General features: G+C 42.3%; 1 protein-coding gene across 11 annotated transcripts in view; it reads right to left on the bottom strand.

Moving 5' to 3' along the window:
- Nucleotides 1-24500, bottom strand: part of ERC2 (ELKS/RAB6-interacting/CAST family member 2) — a 1199719-nt gene that overhangs the window by 1164910 nt on the left and 10309 nt on the right. For all 11 annotated transcript variants that reach the window (XM_060239766.1, XM_060239767.1, XM_060239773.1 and 8 more), the window contains exon 2: nt 6217-7030. In XM_060239766.1, coding sequence (XP_060095749.1) covers nt 6217-6873 — 657 coding nt within the window. In that variant the 5' untranslated portion in view covers nt 6874-7030. The remainder of the gene's footprint in view (nt 1-6216; nt 7031-24500) is intronic.

The raw sequence follows: 24500 nt of genomic DNA, 5'->3' as shown, positions 1-24500 counted from the left end.
AAAAGAGGACTTTTCCGGACGCGGTGGCATGGCCCCAGTGCAGAGTGCCTCCCTCGCAGCTGCTGCCCTTCTTGCCCAGCCAGGGAACCCGCGGTCAGCCCGGGCGGCTCGGACTTGCCTCCTCTCTTCGGCGTCCAGGCTGCCTCTCCCCCCCCCCCGGCCCTTGACTCTTGCCACCCCACTCGCTGCCCCCTTGGGTGCTCTCGGCCGGTGGACGGGCTGTGGCCAGGAGGAGCAGAGGGCACTGCCTCTTTCGTCAGGGGCTAAGGAAACTGGGGAGGCTAGTTTTGGAGGGCCCTCAAACGTGCCCTGTTTCCGGCGGTGGCATGACGTCACCGGATGTGACATCACCGGAAGTGATGTCATTTCCTGTTTGCGGCGGTGCGCGCTTCGCACGCACACACAAACATTAATTCCCCCCTCAAGGTGTCCCTGGCTGGCCTGCAGATATTATGGCCACCCTACCCGCCCCCCAAAAGCCCCATCCACACATGCCGTCCCCAGCATGATGATGCCACCCAGAAGTGACATCATCACACCAGGGACAGCGTGCCAGGGAAGCTCTAGGACTTGCAATAAAAACTCTATGGAAACAATCTCAAGCTTTTACATAAGTGACAAATCATCTGAAAAGAGTTAAATTCTCATATTAGTTAAGATCTATGTTCATAAATAATTTCAAATGTCTGTAGACTGAGAGAGCTGAAGTGAGGGGTTAATCTTTGTTTTGAAACACTGATTTAAATCAAAATTATATAAGCAGTGATGGATGGCAGTAATTTTTCCCAAATTGTCAAACTACATGTATATGTTATACCTTTACAAGCACTGAATAGCAGCATAAGAATTAAACAACTACAAAAACAAAACCATGATAATAAGCACTAAGTATTAAAAGCGCCTAGAATGTATTTAACATTTTCAGTTTTAAAATTCTGTTTGAACACACAGCAATTAACTCTGTCTAAGAATGTATGATCCTTGGTAAAAATGTAGACTACAGTATTTTACGGGCAAGCATTTCAATTGTGCAATAAATTTACACAGCTATTTTGGGAGTTAGACTCCTCACCTGAACATATCCTGGGATATGGGCTAACACATCTATTCTGGGAATTTAAAAAAAAAAGTCTTGTGGAACCTTAAAAGAGATTAGAACCATAAAACTTCCTTTTTGTGTTTGCTGTGACAAACTGCTACCCTACTGGGAATTTGTAATGTTGATTATTTGTTTCTGGGGAAAATACTACTACACAGAGAGAGGGCACACTAGTGCACTAGCTGCAACAGGTAGTGAGTGCTGTGTGGACATGGGTGTCATAATTTGATACCCAATGGCATCACTGGTGATGAATGGTGCCATTCCTTTTCCATTTGGGACTGCACCAATTTGTGCATTTCTCTGTCATTTTTAGAAATTCCCCTACTGTAGAATCAAGCAGGAAAGACATGTAGAGTCTTTTAAAAACACTCCCCAGAAATGTTATACTAGCACGGTCACCCACAAACTCATCACCCGCTACAGCAACAACAATGTATTACTGTATTATAAACTTTCCCCCCTTTGTTTCTGATTTCAAAATGTTATCTCCCTGTTTCAGCCAGCAATGTGTCATGGCTGCTGAAGCAGGTCTGCAGAGATCCAGGCTCAAATCCCTGCTTCTCAAGACACGCACTGTGACAGTCTCAACCAGTCATTCTTTTTCAGGCCAATTCCTCACCGGCATTTGCTCCACCCCATCACTTCTTGCATCAACACAAGGCATCGATTCCCCACCAGTTGCTCCGCAGTGCCTCTTGCTTTGGGGCTCCTTCCTATTCTCATCACGGCAACTGGAACTCCAAAAAAACAGCATCCTGTTGCTGCGATGGTAACAGGAAGTAGCCGCAAGGTAAGAGGCACCCACAGAGCAACTAGTGGGGAATCTATTGTCTGAGCCGGCACAGGGAGAAGAGCAGGGTGGAGCAAATGCCAGTGAAGAATTGGCTTCAGTCTAACCTACATCACAAATTCATTGTGAGAATAAAAGGAAGAGCCAGGTATGTCCCTCCCGAGTTCCTTGGAGGAAGGCTGAATTCAAGAGTTCAAAATGGATGGTGAGGGGGGAAAGCTTTCTTGGCAAGACAGTAAACCACCACCACCACCAGCTGGGCTACCCACCCAACCCTAGGAAAACAGTACTGCATCAGGGATCGTCTTCTTTTGTCAGTAAAAATAATATTCTGAATATTTGTGATCTGGCTTAAAATTCTAAAAATTATACAGTACATCCACCATCAAGAGCTAGTCTTTGTTCCAAATTTGAGACTTCACAGGTCACTGAATTGAGTTGGTCCAAATATTTATTCCTCTTTTGTCTTGCCTCAGGACTGTTCACATCTTTACCAGAATACCATACTCCCTCCTATGTGGCCAAACCACTTAAAGAAAGAGAACATAATTTACCTGCTATGTTGGAGAACTAGTATAAAAACTACACAATGTGTGTCCCATTCCATAAAGACTGGGGAAAGAAACAATGCCACATAAAAAGAATCTTGCTGCAGTGATGCATATGGTTACATTAAAATTTGATTTACATTAATCTATGAATTCCTTCTGAACTGAGACAGATTACTGAACCAAGGTACATACAACCATGTTTTGATTAAATTCCCTACTCTTTTTGTATTCTCTCTATTTATTTATTTATTTATTTATGTTGATTTATATTCCATCCTCCCCACAAGTGGGCTCAAAGTATAATAAAAATACGCATAAAAATACACAACAGCTTAAAACATACATAACTTAAAACAGATTTTAAAAGAATTAAAACAGATGGCCATCAACTGGGAACATGTGAGTCAAAGACCAGAGCCACCAGGCAACAAGGACTTCTGAAAAACTGGGCCAGTACAGAGTATTAAGGCTACAGCAGGGAAACCAACTTAATCGGACACACATCGCCTCAATCAAAGGCCTGAAAGAACAGCTCCAATATATGTTTGCCTCAATGTTAACAGACACAATTCCCTACCCTCAGTCATTTCTTATCTAGGATGTAGTCATGTTTGCAGGGCATTTTTTTAGCAGGAACTCCTTTGCATATTACACTACACACCCATGATGTAGCCAATCCTCTTGGAGCCCTGTACCAGGAGCCCTGTAAACTCTTGGAGGATTGGCTACATCAGAGGTGTGTGGTCTGATATGCAAAGAAGTTCCTGCTACAAAAAAAAGCCCCGAGTTTAGGTAAAGGGGAACATAGGAAGTGGACATATATCCAGACATATTGATACCTCCCTTCTCCTTGCACCAGGCACTACCCGGGGGGGGGGGGAAGGGGATGTAGCAGAGACAGGGCAGCTTAACTTCTAAGACTGAGATAGGGTAGGTGTCGGGGGGTCATTCCAGGAGCCTCCCTTTGAAAACAGAAAATTCCCCAAATCCATCTATATTGGGCACATGCAAAATAGAGGGAAAAGTAACCAACAAACTAAAGCAGGGTGTCAAACTCATTTGTTATGAGGGCCAGATCTGACATAAATGAGACCTTGCTGAGCCGGGCCATGTGTGTCATAAAATGCAACACAAGGTAGCAGAAATATAAGGTTTATAAAGGACACAGGAAAACACAAAAAAAAAATTTTTTAAAAAAAACTTAAAATAAAACATGCATAAAACATTAGCACTTGTTGGTCTTAAAGGTGCTTTTTTTATCTCTCACATGCAATCTAGGCTCTCTCAATTGCACAACAGAACTACTGAGCCAAGCCTCTCTTCTTTCTATTGGCTAAGGCTCCTCCCCCTCCTGGTCCCCTGGGGAAGGAAGGAACGAGCCAGAGTTTCCTTTGAAGCAAACTATCCTTCTTCCCCAAGGGAGGAGCCTCAGCCAATGGAGAAAACAGAGGCTTTGCTCTGTAGTTCCTGTGCGATTGAGCAAGCTTAGCAAAGCAAGCTGTCATGCAGAAGAAAGCAGATGACAGCCAGTTGCTCGGGGGGCCTGATAGGAGCCTTCTGGTGGCCTGATTCGGCTCCTCAGCCACATGTTTGACACCCCCAAACTAAAAGAACTGTCAGTTGTGGAATGAAAGGAACTGATGGTTGACAATTTTCATTGCCCTCCTCTACACCTATTTCAATTTGTCTATATCTTTCTCATGGCATGACACCCAGAAATGGACACGATATTTAAATCCAAGATGCCATAGTTATAGTTTCATTCTGCTCTACATTCGCACAGGCCTGACTAGTATAAAGTTCAATGGAATTTTTACTATGACACCCTTGGGCCAGTTCACAGATACAGTAGTGACATTCCAGTGCCTGTATATGAATTTCCTTGGATTCTTGCTTGCTTGAGAATTCTCATGAACATTAATTGGAGTAGAACCCAGTAGCTGGTTGTTGTTGGAACTTGGTCTAATACAATATATAAGAATGGTGCAACAAGCACTTCAGTTGGTTCTAGGTTCAACTCAACCCAATTTTATATAAATCCCTTCATGGCTTAGGACCACATAACTATTAGACCATCTTTCCTGATATGGTTTCACTAAGGATGCTCTGCTGATCAGTCATTGTTAATCAAAATTGGAATCATGTTATATAAAGGTGAGTTTAAAATGTTGAAAACAAATATATCAGTACAAAGCAGAAATAGAAGTAGATATTACAGTTGCACATTATTGTCCTTTCCAGAGTTGCCATGAACTTGAAAATCACAGCATTCATCTATAACTGAGTACACACATAGATCGCTTTCATATGTCATCCTCCCCATGCAAATATGAGCAAACCAAAGTGCATTTATGTGTCGGGAATTTGACAGTGCAACTATCAGTGTAAAGTAATCCTATGTTCCAAGTGAGGTAATAGTTCCATTTCCTCTTCCGCTGTTAACAGATTTACTACATGCTATGGTCATCTGAATTTTCCAGTAGCAGTCTGGATGGTTTTCCCAGGCTTCATTTTTAAATACTTTTTGAGTTTAATGAATTCTTAAGATTATTTCCATTTTAATGCCATAGGCCAAAAGTCATAACAAGAAAACAAAATCTAGTTGAAATGCAGAGTACTCTTCTACGAACAAAAATGTATCAAACTAACAGCACCTTACATAGAACAATCAATGAACAGATTAAGGGGTTGATGCAATTTGAAATATATCGGTCCTGCTGTACCACCACAGTCTTCTAACATTAAGTTACTTGGTGTAGGAATAGTGATGTAATTACTAATGTAATCATATAGTTGCAAAAGAAAAGCTATATTATATGCAGTAAGAAAACTAAATTAATGTAACGATCCGATGCTTGCACAGGGGACTAAAAAGGTAAAGGTAGTCTCCTGTACCAGTTGTTTCCAACTCTGGGGTGACGTTGCTTTCACGTTTTCATGGCAGACTTTTTACAGGGTGGGTTGCCACTGCCTTCCCCAGTCATCTACATAGGGACTACCTTTACCCTTTACCTTTAATCCCAGGAAACATCTGCAATCACTAGCATATTTTCATCTCCTGACAGATGGTTTAAACAAACAGTGCACATACAGAGATGGGAATCATCCAGAATTACATAGATCCTGGTGCAAATCTGGAATTTGGAATCTCAACCTTCCTAATGGCTAATCCACATGGCTTGAAACTGTATGTGTATATATTACTTCTTTCAATTAGTTATCTGTATGCCTATAAATCATGGAGAAGTTAGTAGCAGCTATTCTTCAAATTGACATTTTAAAGGAAGACAGGTACTACCATAAATTTCCCAAATAATTCATTGGCCACAATGTTTCAAAATGTCACAGAAAATGTTAGATACAAGGATGTAATAGCTGTCTCCATACAGTAAGGGTAGTTTGAGCAACTAAGCCTTTACCCAGGTAGCATCAGCCACTGAATACTGGTATGTTCTCAGTCCTGTAAAAATACAGCATGTTTACAAAGTAAAGTTTTCTGTGTATATTTAAATTACTGTTGCAAAAATATCTTTAAAAGTAAATGGGAATTGATCAGCAACTACTGTCTGCGACAATAATGCAGAAGACTGTTATGTGAAAAAAGCTACTTGCAGCTTTTTACAGTTCTTCCTTCCAAATCAGAAGACACCAATACTGACATGAAATCATTCCATTGCAAAGTCAAAAATATATTACCAGTTGGCTATCACTATATAAAAAGTAAAGCAAGAATCTGCTTCTTAGTTAACATTTCTTTATTTATAATTGCTTACCTGGTTCTCCTCATGAGAAACTCTCATCTGCTCTTTCAAAACAGACATTCTGGCTGCTTCTTCTTTCCGCAAGACTCTTTCTTTTTTGAGCTCAGGACTCCAGAAGGTCTTGATGCTGTTCATGGAAGAGCCAAGCTTGCTGTCCTTGATGTCCAGTTCCTTTCTTAGAAGATCATTCTCTCTCTGCAACTCCTTAAGCTGAGCTTGTAGATCAAGCATGGTGCTGTCCCTTATCTGCCTCAGCATAGAAGGGATCTGATGATGGTGATGATGTGAAGATGTTGTCAAACCCCCATGCTGATCAGTATAAGAAAGGAGATCCGAATGAGAAAGACCAGCAGAAGCAATATTAGGACTGCTCCCCATGGCTGTAACTCGACCACCATATACAGCTCTATTTGTAGCCCTTCCAAGAGTCATTGTGCCCTTTGGGAAAGTAGTTGATGCCACACCTTCATGATCACTTAGGTACATTGGTCCAGATGTTGCATAGGCAGCATTAAGTGACTGGATGTTCTCCATTGATAAGGTCTTACCTGTCCCCCCACCTCCCCCACTACTTGTTCGCCTGTGGCCCAGACGAGGCGATCTTGGCAAACGAGGAGATCTGGCAGGACTTCCTTCCAAATTACTGATTGTTCTTGCACTTCCATACATTTTTAATCTAATGTGAGGTACTGCTTAATAAGAAATTGATCACACTTAAATGGGATATTTAAGCTCTAGTTCCAGGTGTTACCGTTGACAAGTAGTTTCACAGCATTCCTCCTGAAGACTACCAAACTCCTTAAAATGACTTCTCCAGACAGAAGATCTGAAAATTAAAATGCAATTATACATTAGTAAAAAGTTATTTTGTAGAGCCAAAATGTGAAAGCATAGTTTCTTATTTAGGATTTTTATCTTATTTAGAAATAAGAATGATTCTGTGACCTATAGCTTCTAATTTAAAGTAAGGATAAAATATGTAAAAATGACAGCACGACATATATATAGAGCGTTAGGGCAGATTGATCAATACATTTCTGGAACATACTCTGGAGAAAAAGTTAACTTTGTTCTCAAAAAGAAGCAGATAAAGAATGTTTAAATATAGAAAATATTTTGCCTGAACAAGTCTGCAAGTACTTAAGAGCCATGGAGAAAGAATTGTTTAATTATTTACAGCTTTGCCCTTCTTAACTGCTGCAAAAAAAAAAATAGAATTAAGGGCCCATACAGTTACATTATTCATATGGTAACTACACTCACCATTTGTAAACGTGAACATATAAAACCAATAATCCAGTATGAACATGCTCAATCCTTAATCTGCCTCAGAGCCCCTTCTCTGGGTGCCTCTACATTCAGAAATTAAGCAAGCAGCAGCCAGAGGGGCATTTTCAGCAGTAGCTGTCCCTAAGGGTTGCCAGAAGTTTTGGGATATACCTGAGATTTTGAGGGTGAAGCCTGGGAGGGGAGGAACCTTATCAGGGTATAATGCCATAGAGCCCACCCTCCAAAGCAGCCATTTTCTCAGGGGAACTGATCTTGGTTGTAACAGCAGGAGATCTCCCAGTGTCACCTGGAGGTTGGCAATCCTAGATGCCTCCTCCCCACACCCCATTAACTGACTGCTCTCTACATAAAGATTTAAGATAGCTCATATGATCTTGGAAACTAATTGAGGTTTGCCCTGGCAAGTATTTGGATGGGAGACTTCCAAGGAATACCAGGGTTATGATGCAGAGTCAGGCAATGACAAACCACCTCTGAATGTCTCTTGCCTTGAAAACTCCAGGAGGTTGCCATAAGTCAGCCACGACTTGATGGCACTTTCCACAACCACCACGATTATATATTTTTCAAATCCCAGATTCAATTACTCTTACTTTTTTAATGTATGATTTTGGAACTGCTTCTGCTTTTACTTACATGACCACTGCTTGATTTATTATTATTATTATTATTCTATTTGTGCTTTCCTTTGTTGTATTCTTACACCTCTTTGATATTATACCTTATTTTTAACCAGTGGAGTAATCAGAGTGAATTAAAATCCTTCCCACATGTGTCATAATTTTGATCTACAGCTGAAAGTTGTTTAAAAAAATATCGGGAGAGCCAACCATGGAACTCCCAGATCCATGGTTAGTGCCAGGCCCTAACTCAAGGCCTTGCTGAAGTCTGCCTACTGAATTGGTTATTTTTATCAAAGAAAGAAGCAATACTGGAATATCATTGTTTTTGCTTAACATATCTCTATTGATTACTAAATGTTTTAGTTATGGAGAACATTAATCTCTCAGTTACATGCATTAATCCTATAAATAAACTCAACTAAGTGCAAAATTGCAATTTTTTCTGATTTGTTAATCTTTTTAACCCACTGCTTAGATTGCTGAAATGTGTATATGTTGATATACACAATTACACTTCCTGTCTTCTTCCTTTCTTAATGACCTGTGCTGGTTCTTCTGCCATCTTCTTGGAGATGTCAATTCTCTCCATATTCACAAATAAAAACAGGGCCAGCAGCTTTCTTTGGTGCTCTCCCATGGCCTGATCTTTATGCACCAACCAGCCCACCCCATTCAGCCAGAGAAAGAGAGAACAGACTATCAGAAATGGCTTACAGGGGATTTGCAAAGGCAGGAACCCCTCTAAGTACTTTTTTCTTTTGTGCAATTAAAAAACCCCTCTAAACATAGGATTTTTCACTGACCTATTACCCGAATATAAAAGATATGGTAAGCATGTGACTTGAGCTCTTATGCCCTGTCTTGGTGCAAGTAGAACTGAAAATATTCACTGGCTCCATTTACAGAATCCATCCCATTAAAGGGATGATATACTGTGTAGTATAAAGAATTAATTGCCAAAGAATGTAGGTCACTAGTTCAGTTGGCTTTTAAAGGAAATTAGACAAATACATGGAAGACTGGTCCATCAGTGAGTCTGTAAGAAGTGAGTAAGTATGTGCAATCACAAGACTAGTTTCCACATCCATTAACATATAACAATTATATACTTCGTGCACTCCAAAAACAAGCAGCGATCATGAGATAGCTAGCTCCCTCAGGAGCTTAGAGCAGAGATCCAGTTTGGTGCCAGTTTAGAGCAGAGAGCTTTCTGAGAGCCAGTCTGGTGTATTGATTAAGTGGATGGACTCTTATCTGGAAGAACCGGGTTTGATTTCCCACTCCACCTGCAGCTGCTGGAATGGCCTTGGGTCAGCCATAGCTCTCACAGAGATGTCCTCGAAAGGGCAGTTTCTGGGAGAGCTCTCTCAGCCCCACCTACCTCACAGGGTGCTAATTGTGGGGGAGGAAGATAGATATTGTGAGCCACTCTGAGACCATATAGGGCTTTAAAGGTAATAACTAGCACTTTGTAATGAACTTGGTAGGTAACTGGCAACCAGTGCAGCTCGCATAGCCCCAGGTGTATGTGCTCCCACTTCGGGAGCCCCAATAGCAGCCTAGCCGCCGCGTTCTGCACCAGCTACAACCTCCGGGTTGGGCACAGAGGCAGCCCCATTTAGAGGGCATTACAGTAATTCAGTCTTGAGGTGACCGTTGCATGGATCACTGTTGCTAGGTCCCGGTGCTCCAGGAAGGGAGCCAACTGCCTTGCCCGCCTCAGGTGGAAAAACGCCAACTTGGCAGTGGCTGCTATCTGGGCCTCCATTGATAATGAAGGCTCCAGTAGGACTCCCAAGCTCTTGACCCAGTCCGCCGCTTTCAGCAGCACACCGTCAAAAACCGGGAGGGGTATTTCCCTCCCTAGGGCGCTGCGACCCACGCAAAGGACCTCTGTCTTCGTCGGGTTCAGCTTCAGCCCACTCAGCCTGAGCCAAGTTGCCATGGCCTGCAACGCCAGGTCCAAATTCCCTGGAACGTAGTTAGGCCGGCCATCCATTAGCAGATAGAGCTGGGTGTCATCTGCATATTGGTGACACCCAAGCCCATACCTCCGGGCAATCCGGGCAAGGGGACGCAAATAGATGTTAAATAGCATCGGGGAGAGAACTGCTCCCTGCGGCACTCCACAATCTAGTGCATGCCTCTGGGACAGCTCACCCCCGATTGCCACCCTTTGTCCCCGTCCCTTGAGGAAGGAGGAAATCCATTGTAGGGTTAGCCCCCTAACCCCTATATCGGCGAGGCAGCGGGTCAGTAGCCGATGGTCGACCGTATCAAATGCGGCCGACAGATCTAATAACATCAGCACCGCCATGCCGCCTCGGTCCAGATGCCGCTGGAGGTCATCTACTAAGGCGACCAGCACTGTCTCCGTCCCATGACCTGGGCGAAAGCCGGACTGGCAAGGGTCTAGGATGGAAGCGACATCCAGAAAACCCTGCAACTGCAACGCCACTGCCCTCTCAATAATTTTACCAAGAAACGGTAAATTAGAGACCAGTCAGTAATTTGCCAATTCGGCCAAGTCTGCTGTACTTTTTTTCAGGAAGGGGCGGACCATGGCCTCTTTCAAGGTGTTGGAAAGTGCCCCTCAGAGAGGGATCTATTTATGATGTCCCGTAAAGGACATCTAAGCTCCCTTTGGCAAGATTTAATCAGCCAGGAGGGGCAAGGGTCCAAATCACAAGTTGTTGGGCATGCAGTAGAGAGAATTCCGTCAACTTCCTCCAGGCTGAGTGGGTCAAAGCGATCCAGAACAAAATCGGAAGACAGGCACGGAGCCTCAAATTCCTGTATTGTGTTCAATGTGATAGGCAGGTCCTGGCGGAGCAACGTGATTTTATCTGCAAAATATTTCGCAAAAGCCTCGCAGCCTATCTCTAATTCTCTCACATTTGGTCTGCCTTGAGGCAGTGTAGTAAGGCTTCCAATTATTCTAAACAATTGAGCTGGGCGCGAATTTGCAGATGCAATCCTGGCCGCAAAGTAAGCTTTCTTCGCGGCCTTGACTGCCATCTCATAAGACTTCATAAACGTTCTATAGGATGTTCTCATCGCTTCATCATGAGTATGCCGCCACTGCCTCTCTAGTTGTCTGAGCCCTTGTTTCAGCTGGCGTAACTCCAAGGTGTACCATGGCACCAGCCTCACACGAGGGCATAGAGGACGTCGAGGTGTGATCTCGTTGATTGCCCTGGATAGCCGGTTTTGCCAGGCCTCCACCAGATCATCAAGGGAATCGCCAGGGGGCCAGGGATCCTGCAGGGCCATTTGGAACCGTTCCGGGTCTATTAGGCTCTGCGGGCGAGCCAAAATAGGCTCTCCACCCATACAGGGTTGAGGTGGTGTCTCCATACGGCCCTTGAGGGCTAGGTGATCCGACCATGGTACCGCTTCTACCGTGATATCGTTCACCAGAATCCTGGATGCAAAGATCAGGTCTAACGTGTGTCCAGCCTGATGCGTGGGTGTCGTGACAAATTGAGAGAGTCCCAGAGTCGCCACGGATGACACCAGATCCATCGCCTGATTGGAGGCTGCGTCATCAGCGTGGACGTTGAAATCACCCAGGACCATAAGCCCTGGGTACTCCAACGCCCAGCCTGCCACCGCCTCCATCAGGGATGGTAAGGCGCTGGATGGTGCGTTAGGCGGACGGTACACCAGCCAGATCGCCAACCCATCTCCGACATCCCACGGTAGACCAGCAAATTCAATACCCTCGATTGTTGGGGCCGGGAGAGCCTGGAAGGAGTAACCCTCCTGTATGAATAACGCCACCCCTCCCCCCCCCGCTAGTCCGCGATTGATGAAAGACCGAGTAACCCAGGGGGGTCATCTGGGAAAGAGCCACTGTCTCCCCATCTCGCACCCAGGTCTCGGTTACGCAAGCCAGGTCCACGTCCTGCCGAAGCAGGAACTCCCTAAGGATTGAGGTCTTATTATTCACGGACCTGGCGTTGCATAACACCAATGACGGAAACAGGCACTTCCTCTTGGCCCCACTACCTGTCACCGTCGGGATGGGACGTAGACTAGAAGGGGGCCGAAGTTTCTGTATCCAACTCAAGGTTCTGGTGTTTAATTTTAAAACTCTTCCTGACCAGAGACCTTCTTGAAGAACCATTTATCTTTGTATGAGCTTCTGCAACAACTCCAATGAAACAACAATGCCTTTTATCTGGTCCTCCCTTCCATTAAGACATGGATCAACTTCTACTTTTTCAATAGCTGCCATTGTTTGTTTGTTGCAGCAGACTCATGAGGAAACAAAGAAGACACTCACTTGGTAGACAGTAAGAGGGGCCTGGAAAATGGAACTGTTCTGGGGGGTATCTGAGGGTCATCTAAGAGAATACATGAATGGAGGGCTGAGGATGTTTGGATGGGCAATTTTCCTTAAGGAGAGTGATGGTGGTGTTATCTGCTTGTTCCGACTATTGTTTTATTTATTTTATTGTTTATCCAATTTGTACCCTGTCTTTATATTTGTACCCTACCTTTATACTCTCATAAGACCCACCAAAGGGACTAACAAATTTCAACATACACATAAAATTGTATCGTAAAAACCATTATGACCAACAAAAACACATAATTAATAACCAGAACTAGAATACATACATAAACATAAAAAGACCAAATAATATATTGGGCAGGAAGGAGGGATCACCAAACAAAAACAGACGGATGTGTCTGAGGAGCCAGTTCCTGAGTTTTGGTGTCACAATTAAAAAGGCCATCCTTTACTTTACCAACCACCTTATCTCAGAAGACAGGGGAAGCCAAAGCAGAGCCTTGAAAGAGAACCATAGTGGTTGTCCTTCAGGTATATTTGTCCCAAACCATACAGGGCTCTAAAGAGCAACAGGATCACCTTGAATTGCACCAGAAACAGACTGTGAGCCAGCGTAGAAGGGCCAACACTAGTGTGGTCTCTACAATTTACTCCAATAAATAACCTGGTGGTAGCATTCTGCACCAATTGAGTTTTCAAGGGCACCCCAACATACAGTGCAGTAATCTAATCTAGATGCAACCAGGGCATGCACCACAGTGACTAGATCTCTTCTGACCAGGAAGGACAACATCTTGCTGGTCACATTTGCCACCTGTTTATCCAGAAAGGGGTCCAAAAACACCCCCAGACTATGGACCTGTTCATTCAAGGGGAGTGTAATTCCACCCAAAACACGTGATGCCTTAAATCCTGGGTCAGACTTTCAACTTACCAGTAGCACTTCCATCTTTAGGTAAAAGCTTGAAGTTACTGATTTAGAAACTGTTCTTACCCCTATGCTTGTTATTCTCTGATTATGTATATTGACATTTTGATACCAACACTAAATCCTAGTTCTGGGGGAGAAAGACAGGTTTATAAAACTTTCAAACCAGTAAATAAAATAAACTTCTTAGTTTTCTCAGTTCCTGAAGCTATCTCAACTCTTAACATAAGAACATAAGAGAAGCCATGTTGGATCAGGCCAATGGCCCATCCAGTCCAACACTCTGTGTCACACAGTGGCCAAAATACACACACATACACACACACTGTGGCTAATAGCCACCACCACCTCCTGTGGCAGTAAATTCCACATGTTAATTACCCTTTGGGTGAAGAAGTACTTCCTTTTATCCGTTTTAAACTGACTGCTCAGCAATTTCATTGAATGCCCATGAGCTCTTGTATTGTGAGAAAGGGAGAAAAGTACTTCTTTTACTTTCTCCATCCCATGCATTATCTTGTAAACCTCTATCATGTCACCCCGCAGTCAACGTTTCTCCAAGCTAAAGAGCCCCAAGCGTTTTAACCTTTCTTCATAGGGGAAGTGTTCCAACCCTTTAATCATTCTAGTTACCCTTTTCTGGACTTTTTCCAATGCTATAATATCCTTTTTGAGGTGCGGTGACCAGAATTGCACACAGTATTCCAAATGAGACCGCACCATCGATTTAGACAGGGGCATTATGATACTGGCTGATTTGTTTTCAATTCCCTTCCTAATAATTCCCAGCATGGCATTGGCCTTTTTTATTGCAATCGCAGACTGTCTTGACATTTTCAGTGAGTTATCTACCACGACCCCAAGATCTCTCTCTTGGTCAGTCTCTACCAGTTCACACCCCATCAACTTGTATTTGTAGCTGAGATTCTTGGCCCCAATGTGCATTACTTTGCACTTGGCCACATAGAACCTCATCTGCCACGTTGACGCCCACTCACCCAGCCTCAACAGATCCCTTTGGAGTGCCTCACGATCCTCTCTGGTTCTCACCACCTTGAGCAATTTAGTGTCATCTGCAAACTTGGCCACTTCACTGCTCACTCCCAACTCCAAATCATTTATGAACAAGTTAAAGAGCATGGGACCCAGTACTGAGCCCTGCGACACCCCACTGCTTACCATCTGCAAAGACTTCCCATTTATATTTACTCTTTGCTTCCTATTAATTAGCTAGTTTTTGATCCACAAGAGGACCTGTTCTTTTACTCCATGACTCCCAAGCTTTACTCCATGACTCCATTACTCCCATGACTCCCAAGGAGCCTTTGATGAAAAACTTTATCTAAAACTTTCTGGAAGTCAAGGTAAACAACATCTATTGGGTACCCTTTGTCCACATGTTTGTTTAACCCCTCAAAGAAATGTAACAGTTTAGTGAGGCAAGATCTTCCCTTACAGAACCCATGCTGAGTCTTCCTCAATAACCCGTGTTCATCAATGTACCTACTCATTCTGTCCTTGATCATGGTTTCTACCAACTTTCCCGGTATTGAAGTCAGACTGACTGGCCTGTAATTTCCTGGATCTACTCTGGAACCCTTTTTAAAGATGGGGGTGACATTTGCTACCTTCCAGTCATCAGGAACGGAGGCAGATTTCAAAGAAAAATTACATATTTTTGTCAGAAGATCCAGATAGATAGATAGATAGATGAATTTATTGTCATTGTTCTCAACAAAAAGAGAGCAACGAAATGAGGTGCTCTTCCACAAACATACCAACACATCAAACACACATATTCATAAACCATTTAAATACATCTGAAACCATTAAACCATTTAAACCATTAAAACCATTTAAATACATCTAAAACGGATAAACATTCATAAAACCATTAAAACCATTTAAACCATTAAATAAACATTCATAAAACCATTAAACATTCATAAAACCATTAAAACCATTTAAACCATTAAATACATCTAAAACAGATAATCCTTCATAACCCTGCATTTAACCTAACCAAAGCACTTGGATAGAAACTGTCCTTAAATCTGTTTGTCCTAGCCTTCAACACTCTATATCGTCTACCTGACGGTAAGATCTCAAAAAGCAAATGGCCCAGATCCACAAGTTCAACTTTGAGTTCTTTCAGAACACTTAGATGTATGCCATCCGGACCTGGTGACTTATTATTTTTTAATTTGTCTATCAGCTGAAGGACCTCCTCTCTTGTCACCTCAATGTGACTCAGGTCATTCAACACCCCTTCCAAAATTAGAGGTTCTGGAGCGGGCAAACACTTCTCGTCTTCCACAGTGAAGACGGAGGCAAAAAATGCATGCACTTCTCAGCCATTTCCCTATCCTCCTTCAGTAATCCTTTTACCCCTTGGTCATCCAAGGGCCCCACTGCCTCCCTGGCTGATTTCCTGCTTCTAATATATTTGAAGAGATTTTTATTGTTGGTCTTTATGTTTTTTGAATATGCTCCTCATAGTCCCTTTTTGCCTGCCTGATCACAGTCTTGCATTTGATTTGCCACAGCCTGTGTTCCCTTTTATTAACCTCACTTGGACTAACTTTCCACCCCTTAAAGGAATCCTTCTTACCTTCTACAGCGTCCGTAACTTTGTTAACCATGCAGGGCTTTTCTTATACCTGTTTGTGCCTTTCCTAACTTGTGGTATATATTTAATCTGAGCTTCTAGGATTGTAGTTTTAAATAGCCTCCAAGCTTCCCCAAGGGTTTTGACTGCATTTACTTCTCCTTTCAGTTTCCTCTTCACAGTTCTCATCATCTCAAAGAATTTACCCCTTTTAAAGTTAAACGTGGTTGTGCTGGTCTTTTTGGGCAACTCCCTATTTATACAAATGGTGAAATCAAAAACATTATGGTCACTGCTCCCAAGTGGTGCGATCACTTTTACATCTCTCACCAGGTCTTGGGCATTACTTAGGACCAAATCCAGGATTGCCCCGCCCCTGGTAGGTTCTGTGACCATCTGCTCCATAGCACATTGAGAGTGTCTAGAAACTCAATTTCTTTCTCTCAACCAGAACACATATTGACCCAATCAATATGGTTGCTCTAAGATAGCTGTGCAATATTTCTTATTTCATTTGATTTTTCAATTTATCTTTTATGGATTTTTAATATGAACTGTAAATGAAACACTCCTGATTGTGGACAAATGTACATAAATACACAATGGTACTCTTATAGGCAGGGCAGCAAACAAAGACGACAGAGTGAAAACAGAAGCAGTGCTAGCTTTTGTTTTTGTTGGATTTAACTGTAACATCTGCCGTAAATATCTTAAGAAACAGAATAGTCTATTTTAGGAAAAAGCACTTTCTAGTGGTGGTTTTAAACTAGGATTCACTTATTTTCAGTTTCTGCCTTATCTCATCTCTTGAATTTTACTGAGAAAAATCTTCATTATGTTATCCATGGTTTCTAAATCCTAGATATTAACTTAGATTGGGCTTTATTTTGTTTAAACTTAATATAAAAGTAAGTTTAATCTTGACATTAGCCCCTTTTCCCCAGCATCCCAAGGAGAATGAACAGAGCACAGAACTTACATTGTGGCAGCAAGTCTTGTCCCTAACCTGCACAGGTTTATTGGAAAACACATGTAATCCTTCATGTATTCAAGTGTATGGATGTCCTGCTTTCTCCCCATCACCTGGTACTCTGATTTCCCCCCCAAGGTTTTCATAGAATTGAAGGTTATTAATATGCAATGCTTTTACAATGATATTCCCTTATTAACTTTCTTCCATAATCAAAGCTGTTGATTTTGATATTTTAACTGTGTCAGAAATAGAAGACTTTGAGAAGATAGTGTCAAACATACAAGTAAAATTCCTGTTGCAGAAAGGCAGATATTTGTACATGCTAGAGAGCTCAGGTATTATAAGAAAAATAAAATAAATTAGTGCATGGGAAGAGACCAGAGGGAATGTAAGCAAGAAATATCCTAGGACCTGAACAAAAGACTACCAGTCATCTTAGAATAAGTGGTCAAACTTGTAGCCCATAGGTCAGATCAGGCCCACCAGAGGACTCCTATCAGGCTTACAAGCAACTAACTGTTGTCTCCTTTCTTCTCTCTCTCTCTCTCCCTTCTGCATCACAGCTTGCTTTGCCAGGCTTTCTCAGACAATCTTCAGAGCAAAGCCTCTTATTTTCTTCATTGGCTGACCAGCACATGAAACAACAAAAGTTCACAGTGGCCAGCCACTTCATGTTTTCCCTTGGGTCTTATGCTCAAAGCACTGACTATGAGATTTCTGTAATGAATATCAATAAATCAAAAACAGGTTTGCCGATATACACCAAAACAACACCTAAACAGCATACTCAAGATTGCTGCAGCGCAGACATTGTTTCCAGATTTTGATGCAATAATTCAGAGCAAGAGGTGTTAGTTATCAGAAACAGTTAAATAAACAAAATATTGCAAGAGTGCTAATTTTTTCATATTTTAAAGGGTTTTTAAAATATTTAATTGTATTTGTCTGTGTCCTTTATAAAGTTCATATCTCCACTACCTGGCATTATATTTTATGACACACATGGCCTGGCCCTACAAGGTCTTGGCCTAGGGTTGCCAAGTCCAATTCAAGAAATATCTGGGGACTTTAGAGGTGGGGCCAGGAGACATTGGGGGTGGAGCCATGAGCAAGGTTGGAACAAGTACAATTGAACTCCAAGGGGAGTTCTGGCCATCACATTGAAAGGGACTGCGTACCTTTTCAATGCCTTCCCTCAGTTAGAAATAATTAAGGATAGGGGCACCTTCTTTGGGGGCTCATAGAATTGCCTCCCTTGGTCCAATTCTTTTGAAACTTGGAGGGTATTTTGAGGAAAGGCATCAAATGCTATGCCTCTATCTCAAAGAACACCCTCTCCCAGAGCCCCAGACACCTGCGGATGAATTCCCCATTGTTCACTATGGGAATCGCTCTTCTTAGGGAATAATAGAGTGCCCAGTAGACATTTCCCTCCCCCACTGCTTTCTAAAGCTTTCTAAAGCGGGGGGAGGGCTTTCAAACTGGGGGATTCCCTGCCCCCATCTGGGGATTGGCAACCCTCCCTCTCTCTCTCTCACACACACACACACACACACACTTACTGGGTCCAGTTCCTCCACAACGACATCTGAAAAGTACAGGGGTTACAAGCTGCTCTCTTTTACACACTTACTTGCTCTGAAAAAGAAAGCAAAACAAACTGAAGGGCTATGCTCTGACAAAGCTGCTGCTGATCCTTCCTCATGAAGTGCTTCCTGTCGCCTGCTCAACTTTAAAGGCACACAAACACAGAAACACACACACACATTTTAAAATGGGACCTGTTTGCAGGTTTCTAAACCTTCCGGACCTCTAGAGGAACATGATGGCTGTGGGGGTGGGGCCACCTTGTCATATTATTATATTTTGATGCCAACTCAACCCAGGGACTTGAAGGAAGAGACAAAATCACTTCCTCAACTTATACTTCTGAAAATGGCACACCAGAGGCTTTGAAAGTTCAAAAAGAAATGAAATATTTTATTTAAAGTAGAGGGGGAAATGTCAGGTGAAATCAAGGGTAAGATGTCTGAGGCGAATCAGTAATAACTCTGGAGTAATTTAGTGATTTCACAAACTCTAGTTAATATGTTTCCAGCAAGTCAGAGTTTTAAGCCGTTCACAAAGTCATAGAACATTTGACATGAGAGATTTTATTTGCAGTGTCTGCTAAACACTCCAGCATACATTCTTCAATTTATCTGACTTCAGAAGGCAGGGATCAGGGCTTTTTCTGAGCAGGAATGCACAGGAACACAGTTCTGGCTGGTTTGGCATCGGGGGATTTGGTTAATATGCAAATGAGTTCCTGTTGGGTTTTTTCTACAAAAAAAGCCCTAGCAGGATGTTGTGTATGCTGATCTATAGTATGTATTAAAAGGTTCCTGCCTGGCTCATTGGAGCCTATAGGACTGACCTTGGGAACTCAGGAACAATGGGCAGTAGGATCCAAATCCCTGCTGCCCTGCTCCAATCACAGGTCCCCTGCTGGTCTGAATGATCCAATGGCATCACTGCCATTATGTACTTAATAAAAGAGCTTTGCTTTGATCACTGCTGCCTCATCTCGTCCATGTGTTGAACCCACTATATTACACAGGGATACACTACCAAGTGCCCAAATTCCTTCTCTAAACAAACAAGGGTAACTCCACTCTTTAGAGCTACTTTTTTCCAACTGGGCAGGGAATTACTTCCCTAAACTTGAAGCTCTGTCACTTTTTCTGGCCTGATCCTCCCACTCCTCCTTGACATCTTCGCAGGCCTCAGTATTAAACAGAATTCGCTGCAGCAGTCAGTTCCCAACTCTTTCATTTCTACTGACTCTATCCAATGAAATCCATTTGAGCAGCCTGTCACTCAAGGCTCTCTGGCTCTGTGAGACATTAACCCTCCACAGTCCATCACATGTTTATACAGCACTTATGAGCTTTCAGAGCACAGTCCATCACAAATGCAGACCACAATGTTACATACAAGGTACCTAAAATGCAAATAATTCCAGTTAACTCAAATAAGAGATCCAAATGGAATACTAAATGGGAAAGCAGAAATTCGCAAACTCAAATGTCAAATTGGACTTGGTGACCAATTCCTCCCCAACCTGAAATCAGTCACTCTGATCACAAGTATGAATATTGAGTTAATTTTTTACCATGATTGCAAATCCTACTTTTCAGTAAATCTAGGGAGCATTTAACTTTGCTTATTGTTAGCATTGATATATCCCTCAATTTGTGTGGGTGGGGTAATTTGCACACACAAGGAGGGGGGGAGAATGTATGATCCCACAGCCCACTTCCAGTTCCTTAACCATGATTAAATAATCAGGACGAAGTATTTACATCTGCACTGATCCCTAGAGATCAAGACACTGACACACATTTAGAATCAGCAAGATTAGAAAGTGCAACACACTTGAAAAACCTTTGTCCTCACTAAAGATTTTCTTTAAAACACACACACGTTTTTGCATTATACTTTATATAAGTATTAAGTCATCTTCACAGTTTCAAAGAAAAAAATAAAGCTTGGAGAGAACAGAAAAAGACAGACACAAGCAGTTTACAATTTCCTAGGTATGGTTTTTTTTTTTTTTTTTTTTTTGCAAATGCTCCTTTTTTGCTAATGAGTTAGATTCAAAGTAGCCTTTACAGAGGCAGAAGGCACTGGTGCTTATGCAAGCAAGGTTCATGATTTCTGCAGACTTCCATTTCAGCTGCAGATCTCCTCCCCTCTACTGTATCACATGCTGAGGTCATTATCCTTAGAAGCAGCTTTGCATATGGAGAGGGTGTTGCTAAAAACAAAGCAGGTTGGGAAAGACCATGGTTGCATCTAGTTCAATGTATTCTATCTCAGTCTTGAATTCATCATATTTAAATGATGGTGGCTGAACATACAGCTGAAAAAACACTGCCTTCTAAACTAAATATATCTTTTCAGTGCCAGATAAAGTTCAAGGAGGAAGATACTGTGCAGATTTACTGAATCCAAATTTCTGGAACACCTGGATTTTAAGTACAGTTATTATAGGGCCAGTGATCTCTCTTTCCAATCAGTCTACCAATGCAAACCACTGGAGATGGATCATGGCATACATGAAAGGAAATGGTTAAAGCACAATGATTTTATTGTCAAATTATTTGGATCTTGTCAGGGCAGTTCAGATAATCTCCACTGTGACTTCATTTAAAAGCTACCATTTTCAGGATATATATATCTCCTCTGTGTGTGTGTGTGTGTTAAAATTTAGACACATGGTAAACTTGAGACATATAGGCCCTTTTCACACTTAGCAGTGGAAACCGGAAGGAAATCAGTATTGTGCCATCATGGAGAAATCTGAGACAGGGATGGGAGTTTTCAGGCATGCGTTTTTTTTTCAGTAGGGTTCTGTGATTGAAGCAAGCCATTTCACACTATTCTGCTTTTATCTCGCTTCCACAAGCGCCGGCTGTTTTTGCGCCCTTTTTTGCCCGCCGGTGTGCAATCTCCGGCTTTTTTTTTTTTAACTCAAGCTAAGATTGCTATAGCACTATAGCAATGTTTCAAAACAGTGACACCATTGCGATGCTTGGGCTTCATTGAGATGCCTGAGATCGCTGCTGCTGACACTTGGTAACAAGTGCCCCATTCAATAAGCAGTTCAAGTGGGAGATCAGGGCACCAGACATTGGTCTGTCACCCGTTGCTATCACTTCCATGTCCACATGGGAGTCAGGGGAATGTGATTGGTTTGTAGGTGACTCTGAGGCACATTTGGGGGGGGCTGTTGCCACCTGGTGAGGGGTTGCCCTTAGGGCAGCATGTTTCAATGGGAGAACAGACCAACAGTGATTGGTGAGACAGATGTTGCTAACCCAGCCTGATGTGCACCCATTCATGCCCACAGGCTATTGGCTGGAAAGTGACTTGTGCCAAGCTGCAGCAGGTATAAATGTCGGGGGGGGGGGGGGAGCCGCAGATTTCTGTGGGTAGTTGGTGAGTGGTTTGTGTGGAAGGCTATTGTTCTATTAGTTCTATTGTTCTAATAGTCATGGTTTCCATCACAACAGTATTGAGACTTCTTATGGAGGTGGTGCAGGTGATGGTCATTAGCAGTCCGTTCTCCAGTTTGAAAATAGAGATCGATTGCTGTGAAGTGAAAGAGATAGAGCACTGGTTCCAAATTTAATTGCAACCAGGAAGAAGAAAACAGAAACATGTCCACTATCTCAGGCATCTCAATTGAGCCCAGGCATCCCAATGGTGGTGCTGTTTTGAGACATTGCTATTGCACTATAGCGCTATAGCAATCTTAGTCTGACGTTCCAAAAAAAAAAAAAACCTGGCGAACGCATGCCTGCTGGCAAAAACGGCATGGAAATGGCGCTCCCGGAATCACTACGGGACATTTCACACAGCATCCCATAGCGATTTCAACCTGGAAGTAGGGGTTGAAAACTGGAGGAAGAGAAAAATAACGACTCAGGCACTCCTCACTGCCGGGACAGCCACGGGACTGTGTGAAAAGGTAACAGTATTCCAGTAGCAGTCAGTTAATGAATTGGGTTAGAATGTTAGAATGTTTTGTTTGTATGCATCAGTTTACACTTGCCTACAATGAATTTCATTTACAATGTTGTTGCCAACTCACCAAAATAAAAGAAATCCTACTAAAGTGCTTCACAATCTGCCTTGGTTTTTACTATCCTGAATAATATGGCCATCATCTGCAAATTTAGCCACTGCACTGCTCACCCTAGTTCTAGAACATTTATGAAGAAATTAAATAGCACCAGCCTCAATACCTGATCCTTGTGGGATCCCACTGTAAAAACTGTTCATATATTCCTACCCTTGGTTTCCTGTAATGTAATCAATTTTAATATACAAGAGAACCCCTTATCCCATGACTACTAAGCTTACTCAGGAGTTTTCAGTAAACTGCTCTGTTAGAAGCCTTTTGAAAATCCAAGTACATAGTATCTACTGGATCCATCTTATCTACATGTTAACCTTCTCAAAAAACATTAAAAGGCTAATGAGGGGAAACTTCCCTTTTCAGAAGCATGTTGCTCTCACCTCAGTAGGATTTATTCATGTATTTAATTCTTTCTCTAATAACAGTCTCTACTGATTTACCTGAAACAGAATGGCCACTAGACCCCTTTTCTTTTTTAAAAAAACAAAACAAAAGATTCAATGTTTGCTACTTTTCAGTTCTCCAGTATGGAGGTCAACATTAGTGAAAAGTTACATTTACTAGTTAGTAAAGCAACCATTTTAGATCTGAGCTCAAAAATGCTCAGGAGTATGCCATCAACCTGGAGACTTCTATTTCAGTTTGCCTAGTAGCTCTAGAACTTTATCTCTAGTCATCTCAATCTGACTCAGTTCCTCAGACATCTTTCCCCAAGACAGTAGTGAAGGTACATAATTCACATTGCAAACAAGATCAAAAATGCTACCCACCTGTTCCTGAGAGGGGAAAATACTAGGAGGCACATTCCTTTGGATGCAACAAGTGGCATGTGTAATGTGCTATATACCATATATTTTACCAAAAAAGTAAAATATGAAACCATAAAAATAAAGAAGTGACAGGGCCACAAATAGCTACCAGTTTTTCTACTGCACTCACTCTCTTTTGTTCTCAGTCACTCTATCACCACCCTTTTACAAATTTATCATCTCTACACTCTTCAATAAGAGCCCTCACTTCAATCAACTTCACTCCTTATCTCTCATGCACACTTGCATCACATCCAGCCTCTACATTTCTCTTCAAAATCTACCTCTTCTACCCACCTTCTCTCTGCATTAAGGCTAAGCAGATGAGATGCTGAGGGATTTGAGAACTTTTTACCTAGCATTTTCTGAAGTTAAATTGCAGCCATAGCTCCAATTTGGATAGAAGCCACAGCATGTGAAGAGAAAAGGTTTTTAACCCTTCCTTCATTCAGTCTTCCCCATCTCCAATCAAACCACATCATCCAAGCAAAGAGAGTATGCCTGTCTTTTCTCTCTTCCAGAGCTAATGTTGGCTGGGGAACCGTCAATCAGTAAAACTACATGGGAGGAAGAGTTAAACCCCTCTTCCTCTGCATTGCAGCACTAGTCTGAATCAGGGCTCCACACAGCTGCTATAAGTTCCCTTTTGAAAACATTGGAAGGCCTCAAAGTGTCATTCACAGTTTATATTTATCCCAAAAATGTATATGCTACCTCACCAGAGACCTGCTCCAGGCGGCTTACAATGAAAACATCTGGCCCAAATTTCTTATTCTTTCTTGCTTCCCTTTACCTTCTAACACTGTTCTTCCTCTTCTGACCTACAAATCCTCAGTCTGCACATTAACTGTTAACTGTTTTCTTCAACAGTTTAATAGACAAGATGTCAACTGAATATTGTCAAGGGACTCTAAAACCAAGGTCCTTGTTAGAGGCAGCTCAAGCAAGACAAAAGCAAAAAGGTTGAAGTATGAACCCTCACACTTTAGGTAACATTACCACCAGCCCCCTTCTCCTACCCAGACACAAGAGACTAAGGGTCAGAGTTTCTAACCTTCCCAGGACTAAGCGCAAGAGAG

This window comes from Heteronotia binoei, chromosome 5, assembly GCF_032191835.1.
Source record: "Heteronotia binoei isolate CCM8104 ecotype False Entrance Well chromosome 5, APGP_CSIRO_Hbin_v1, whole genome shotgun sequence".
NCBI lineage: Eukaryota > Metazoa > Chordata > Lepidosauria > Squamata > Gekkonidae > Heteronotia > Heteronotia binoei.
Note: the sequence above shows the minus strand (reverse complement) of the source record. Positions and strands in the feature narration are given on the sequence as shown.